General features: G+C 35.9%; 1 protein-coding gene across 2 annotated transcripts; it reads left to right on the plus strand.

The window, feature by feature from the left end:
* The first annotated feature begins 2,879 nt into the window (after positions 1 to 2,879).
* tnfrsf9a (tumor necrosis factor receptor superfamily, member 9a) lies at positions 2,880 to 7,357 on the plus strand. Of its 2 annotated transcripts, XM_077218079.1 has the most exons (10): positions 3,130 to 3,199; positions 3,539 to 3,680; positions 4,447 to 4,563; positions 4,682 to 4,819; positions 4,983 to 5,055; positions 5,157 to 5,227; positions 5,316 to 5,357; positions 5,490 to 5,630; positions 5,716 to 5,842; positions 7,232 to 7,357. In XM_077218079.1, exons 2-10 carry the CDS (start codon positions 3,545 to 3,547, stop codon positions 7,245 to 7,247), a joined length of 861 nt encoding a protein of 286 aa, XP_077074194.1. In that variant the 5' UTR covers positions 3,130 to 3,199; positions 3,539 to 3,544; the 3' UTR covers positions 7,248 to 7,357. The 2 variants fall into 2 exon arrangements, with proteins under 2 accessions (XP_077074195.1, XP_077074194.1); XM_077218080.1 differs by lacking the exon at positions 7,232 to 7,357 and having other exon boundaries at positions 2,880 to 3,199; positions 5,716 to 6,542.
* The last annotated feature ends 133 nt before the right edge of the window (positions 7,358 to 7,490 follow it).

Consider the following 7,490-nt stretch of genomic DNA (forward strand, 5'->3'; position numbering starts at 1 on the left):
TTTTCAAAGAACAGATGTCTCCTGTCTACGTGTCTGGTATCATGAAACTTGTGAGAAGCTATAATTTTCACATCTCTGAAGCATAGTTTCTGATGGTGATCATACCTCCACTGAGCTTGGGAGTAACGTAACAGCGTATTTTTCACGCTTAACCAATGGTTAGGAAAGTTTATCTCAAAACTAAACTATTTTAATGAAGTTTAGTTTTGAGATAAAATGTTCTAATCGTTGGTTCAGCACAAACAATATGTTGTTCCGCTACTGAAGAGGAGCTCAGTGGAGGTATGATCACCGTTTGACACACAAATTAAAAGCTGACAGAAATTAAATCTAATTCTATTCTGAATATCTGCTCACTTAATAGTGATGATCCATGTAAATCACATTTCTGGGTAACTTCCAAATGTTCTGTTGAGATCACTGTCTATCACTGCTCATAAACGGTGTTAAGTTTCTTTGAAGAGAATTTTTCATAAGTCTGAGACACTTACTGGCATACGTACATAAGTGTTTTCCCTGCTACTGTTCATGTAGGCATTTGCATGAGTGTGCTGTGGACCATGCTCTATATCTCTGACTCAGTACTGCAGCTTCTCAGTATGAGGAAGTAACGCGTCTTCTGTTGCTTTAAACTTTTAATCCTCTTGATTGTGTTTTTCTAAGACGACAAACAAAATAGTTATCACTTGCAACAGGAGGAAGTGCGACAAGTGGAAAGAACAGATGCTGATGGTGATACTTTGCCTTGGTTTGACACACACAGATGTATATCTCTTGAATCTTTAGCAACGCGTGTACAATATGTGCAGAGTGTGATTCGACATGTTTTTCTTGGCACTTAAAATGACACACAGACAGATTTTTTTTAAATGATTCGTAGTGCGTATGACACGATTGAAGTGGGTAGACGTCATTTAACCTTATGGAAATGTCAGTGTGGGAGTGTGTGATGTAGTAATGTAGGAGGATGTGTCAGAAGATTACTAGCCTTCTTTTTTAGTTAATAATATGGCATAATAGTATTTTAGAATAGCACTGACTTTTCCCTAATTTCTGTAAATGATGAGAATAGACTGTCAAATCTAAAAGACAAAAAGTGATTCAATGTGATGCTGTCTGGAAGTATCACATTGGATATGAAAATTAGTGAATTAGTTTAAATTAAATGCAGCTTAAATTAATTATGAAGGCTGCACCTCTGGGTATCATTCATTTGACATTAGTGCAACTACCAGGCTGCTAAAACTAAGTGATAGAGATGTTTAGCCACATCCAATTAAAAGACAATGGCATTCCTCTCAGGTGAGCGCACCTGGTCTCACAGCTCTGATTGAATTTCCCAGTACTTGTAACATAAACAGTATGTCTCTCAAAGAAACTGTCATTTCTTTATTATTTCAATTCACTGTGTGTAAGATGAGATGATTAATGTATGTCTGGAGGTTACTGTTTCCTGCGTAGTAGCATTTCAGGTAAGGTTTTTCTTTTTCTTTTACATGTTTTAATCAATCCTATTTCCTCATTTCTCAACTGTTAAACGTATGTCTTTCCCCCTAATTTAAACAACATTTTTTCACTCATCAGCTGGAAAAAGTGATTCAAATGATATCGTTCCTCTGTGTCGTTATCGTTATAGTTGTGGTGTGCTCTTCTTTTAAGAACGATTTTTTAAATCTTTATCGTTAAGGCCTGTTCACACCAAGAACGATAACTATATTGACTATGTTAGCGTCCACACCAACGCACGATTACATTGTTTATTTCAAGCATACTGACTGCCTCTTTAAGTGCTCGAGCTCTTCAAAGCAGGATAGATTCACGGAATTGATTGGCTCTCAATTTTTTTTATTGTTCATCAGCTGGAAAAGGCGATTCCAACGATATATTCCTCAGTGCAGTTATTGTTATAGCTTGTGGTGTGGACTCTGCTATTCTCTTAAATTTCGAATTTTATCGCTATTGGCCTTGGTGTGAACAGGCACTTTACAAAGTAGCCTACATTGACCATGCATTTGCACACAAATTATCATAAAACATGTTCAAGATGTTTAAAACTACTTGATAGACAGCTAAATGCTTTTATAAAATGCATGTGGGGTAAAATAGGGTATAACAGAAATTTCTTTAAAACTCCAACCGTCTGAAAGTCGCTACATTATTTACTCACTATAGGGCCTATACAATAACGATCCCAGGAACTTGGGTTTTGAAGTTTAAAAAAAAAAATATATATATATTTTTAATGCTTTTTTTGTTGTTTTTCAAAAAATCCATTAAATCCATTTAATTTAATTATTTAAATCCAGCATAAATATTTTCAATGTGAAAACAATAAAATTTACTTTGAATGAACATGGTTAAAATATTGTTAGATGTGAAACAAGCAACATTCAATTAGTTAAAAATGTATGAGATCAAACTGGTTTGTTTACCTAATTTATGTATGACTGAAAAATATGCATCACGTTAAGTTTAATGTTTAAACTGTAATCCAGATAGGTGGAAATTGTTTATGCAATTTACTAATCTTAAATTTAGTGTGGAAATATTTACTTGTGTTGCTGTAAATAAATAAATAAATAAATAAAAATAGTCACATAGCCTACTTAGGCTACTCTCAAGAATCAGGTGATTACTGAGTCATTGTCCCAATGTTACTGACACTGTATTTCAGACCTCTTTCAAGCTCCGTCCCAAAGCCACGAAGAAAGAAGGAAATAATTGAAATATAGGCTAATGAGGAAGTCGAAATATACTGTTCCGCAGAGTTTCTAAATGTGAGTGATATGGCATTGAGTGATGCTCATGAGACCTTTAGTGCGACACTGAGTCATGATGTGTCATTAAGCAGTGGTTGCCAGGGTGGCAAAATACCAAGTCACTAACATATCGATCGATCGATCTATCTATCTATCAAATATTCGCTTTTTCCTGTATCTAATTATGTTTAACGGTAACACTCCAAGCTCGATATGAAAATGTGTAAGGAGCAAACACTCGGCCACTGAAGACAACGACGAAGTAAAGATCGAACAGAGCGAAAGAAAGAGAACAAACACGTGTCGTTTTGTTCACCAGATGCCACGCCCACTGAGTGTCAGCGCTTGCGTGGTATTTTGTGTTTTTAAATCATGAGCGGAGTGGAAATTCTCATCTTAGTTCATGTTTTCTTTGAGTCAGGACCACTACACTAAAAACAGTAAGAGAAAATATTTATTTATGACTAATTCATTAATAAGAAATGTATATTAATAATTGTAATGTAGTAGCCTACGTTAACATATTAACGTGATGGCTACATTTAAAACATATTTAAGCATAGATTAGTGGATTTTAGATGTTCATTAGGCTAGTCAGTTTTACACTGTTGACAAGGTTGAATGAACTGATGAATTAATTATTTTTTTTAATCATTAATAATAATATCAAAAAGCTAATGCTTATATTTTTCGTATATCACATATGCAGTTCATTAATAACAATTAACTAATAAACAATGATGTCCTTTAGTTGGTAATTTTTTTTCTTTTTTGTGTAGGAAGACATGCTGACTGCTTTACGAGGACTGTATGTCTTTCTGATATTCAGTCTAGTGCTGAACTACACTTTGGGTTCTGATTCTGGGTGTGAGGATTGGAGAATATCAGGATCAGATGTCTGCTGCAAGACATGCAAGCCAGGTACTCAGACAATAAATGACTGCAATGTAATGTGTTATGTAACCTAATACGATATCTGTAATACTGACATATTCTTGTAAAAACTTGATCTTAATTTTAGGAAGTTTACAATTTCATAATTTCCCTTTTTTAATGACTTATTGGTATATCGAAGATGCAAAAAATCAGATTGCAGTTTATCCTTGAAAATATTCATTAGTGACCAAGTGAAGGAAGTTTCAGATCATTTTGAAAGTACCACATAAAAAGGATGTGGTTTAACACTTAAAGGGAAATCCATGAATTGTTCTGTCATTGCATAAAGATGAATAGATCGTCTTGAACCTCAAACCAAGGGTTGTCCCAGCACTTTGCACAATACTAGTGCCAATAATCTTACTGTGAATGAAGAGCTCTGTAAAGCTTCCTTGCTTGGTTGAAATGTAAAGTATCAAACCTTCTATTCACAAGATTAATGAGAAACTCAGTGGATCTCAGTCTCTAATAACAGTAATTGTCCTCCTTTTTTGGAGATGTCTTTCCAGATAAGCAAATGTTATTTTGTTGTATGATTGCCATGTCACCACTTTTGGTTTATTTTAGTGAATGTCATAACTTTTGTTTCAAAATACTAAAACTTAATTTAATGCTGGGTTTTAAGGAGATGAAAAAATCTCCCTCAGGCTTTTGGACTGGTATATAGGCCTAGTTATAAGAGTGCAGAAGTCATGCTTCAAATCTGTATGAGTTTCAAAGCCATACTATAAATAGTTGCTTGTGGTTACAGGGAACCGCTTGGTGGAAAGTTGTGGAAGAGACCCAGAAAAGCTCTGTATCCCGTGTGAACCTGACACATACACAACCAGTTTTGACTTCTACTGTTTGAGATGTACCCAGTGCACAGGTATGATTCTGTTTACATCCTCACTGCAATTTTTGTTGAGCGAATAAGCTTTAAGCTCATCATAAGCTTTAAAACATCATACTGTGTAAGCATTAATCTTTCTGTTTCATGTTTGTAGGTAAACAGTTTACTCTTAGACCTTGCACTATCAGCAGCGATACCGTATGTGGATGCAAGCCCGGATATCGGTGCGGAAACGACAAATGTTCATTCTGTGTTACTGAATGCAAGGAGGGGGAGGAGCCCACCGAAAAGAGTACGAATTCCGGACCCTCTCAGGGCCCGTTTGTACGCAAAAACTGCAAAGCTGTTGTGTAAACGTACATTCAGATCAATAAGTTCTGAAGCTGTTCAATAGGAAATTGCTTGCTGTTTTGCTATATTATTTTCATATAAATTCTTTCATTCAATGCTTGCAGGATTGTGTAGAAAATGTCCAAAAGGAAAATTCAATGACAAAATCCACAGTAACTGCAGAGAATGGAAAAAAAGGTAGCGTAAAATTACAGTTTGTCTGTTTTTAAAACAAATAATTGATCTGAAATTAGATCTGCATTTGCCATAAAACTCATTCAAACTCATTCGTTCTCTAGTTGTCCCGATGGACAGATTTTGGGCAAAGGAAATGCTACCAGTGACTGTACTTGCATGTATTCAGACAAAGGTAACAAGGAATACAGAAGGACAATATAACTTGGATGTCGTCAAGTAACATTCTGCCACATAATGTAATGTTTTTGTGTCTGTTACAGAAGTAATACAAACAACCTTACATGTTGTGAGAAATATAAAAGGTAAATGAGAATATCCTAGAATATCTTGTTACATATCTTTGATCAGCATACATTATCAATTTTATTGGACTGCATATCTTTCAATATGAATATTGAACTCTAACCTCAAGAATATGTTTCTATGACCTCCAGAACAGACAAAATGGCTTCCAGTTTTCATTGCTGGAGGAATGGCAGGGTTGGCTGCCCTTTGTATCATAGCATCAGTGGTTGCATATGTAAAGGGACGAAACAAAACAGAGAAGAAGCCAAAAACTGATACCACTGACCAAGGTACCATTTAAACCTGTGTTCATTTTTTCCTTTCCCACATGGTCATAATGTCTGTATTTATTGTATTGTCATTTCCTTCTTTTAGACCGCTCAGATGAGTCCAGGATTATGGTAGTGGAGCAGGAAGACTGTAGTTTCCGTCATCCTGAGCAGGAACAGGGTGGCAGCTCAGAGTCCGTCAATACACAAGACTCAGATTCTAAACTCATAGTGTGAGTTCTGGACAGCTTTCATTTTCTTACCTTACTGTAGAATTGCTACAACAGCAAGAGGATAACATCCACTAAACTGTGAAATACATCCTTGACTGGGTGTCTGTCAGCCATTCCAGCTGGAGTATCGGTGATGATTAATGGGAACAAAATGGGCATTTTGATGTTGTCACTGTGTGCATTATTACGTTTTTAAATGCTGAAGTATAGAGCAAGTCGCTCTTGATAACACAAGATGAAAGGGTTGTTATCGTAGGTGTGCAGTAGCAGACAGTATGTCAACACTTTTATACGAGTAGGCGTCATCTACTGGTGCTTGCATCACATTCAGGTTAAAGCCCTCTTGAAATACCCTGGTGGGCTTCCCCAGTTTTCTGTTGAAAACAGCACTTTTTTTTTTCTTTTCTTTTTAATACTGGAGCAAGAACAATGAGACTGTTTTACACTGTATGTTTGCACTTTTCTAAGTGTTTTTATTTAATAATAGCATTTTTTGCCCAGTTTATGGGCAGTGTATGTTAAATGTGGTTGACCGAGTCATGTAGGAAGTGGACTCAAGAAATAGCAGTGTTGACTTTCCTTCTGAAACTTAACTTTTGACCTCATCAAGATTGTAGTGCATTTTACTGTTTTGTACATAGAAGGATTTAAAAGTAAATAAATAAAATTGTCAACCCCGGGCCAATCTAAACCGGAGTTATGAGTTATCGTTTTCCATTCATTCACTCTTACACATTAGTTGGGCTTATTAATTCGGATTTTCAACTATAAGAATAAAAATGTCTCCGCTCTTGTGGGTGTGTTTCCGTCACTGTTTGACACTGACCCTTTCACATACTGAAACAAGATAGAGCTTAGCTATAGCTAGGTTGATATAGCTGCACAACAAGGTTGGCCTTCACATTCTAACTTTGCATTGTTTCACATTGTATACATTTCTATACAGACAATAGCTTGGTGTTAATCAGTGTGAAAAGCCCTAAAGACGTATATGGGAAGTAAAAATGCATTCTAGTGTGTGTGTGCGCTGTAAAACAAAAGTCCCAGGTTTCCCCAGGGGCCATATAATCCATGTGTTGGGAAATTTCCATTAAGTAAATAGTTTTAGTTCATGGAGCAGATATGGGTCAATCTAATCTATAAAAAGATTGTTCAATAAACTGTATATTCTTACGTTGTTGGGTGACTCAGCAGGAGTTCCCTGATGACTAGCTTTACTGTACCTCTAGTATATTCAGCCTAGAGTGAACCTAAGAATTACGATGAATCATTTTGCAATCTGGTTTCATTTTATTCTCAAATCTCAGGCAAATATTTACATGCTCTGACATGTTTAAATCACTGCATTCAAAAAAATATTTTTTTTCTTTTCTTTTTTCTTGGCTCAAGGGAGATGATTTTTTAGGGCATCATAATCATAACAGCAGTGAGGAGGGAATTAAAGAGCTGGTGGGTCAGTGATGCGATGATGTTAGTCTTAAACGGTCAAAAAAAGGTCACCCTGTTTATGCGTCACAATGGTTTTACTACGTAAAGCCCGGCCTGTATAGAGTTATCATGTTTATAAAAGACCAAGAAAAAAAATCCCAGCACAAGTTTCGCTTTGTGGGAAGAGAAGGTCTTTGAGATTTGCATGACTTTGTTAGTA

The sequence above is a fragment of the Siphateles boraxobius genome, unplaced genomic scaffold (genome assembly GCF_051911475.1).
Source record: "Siphateles boraxobius isolate OS27281-9 unplaced genomic scaffold, OSU_SipBor_1 77, whole genome shotgun sequence".
NCBI lineage: Eukaryota > Metazoa > Chordata > Actinopteri > Cypriniformes > Leuciscidae > Siphateles > Siphateles boraxobius.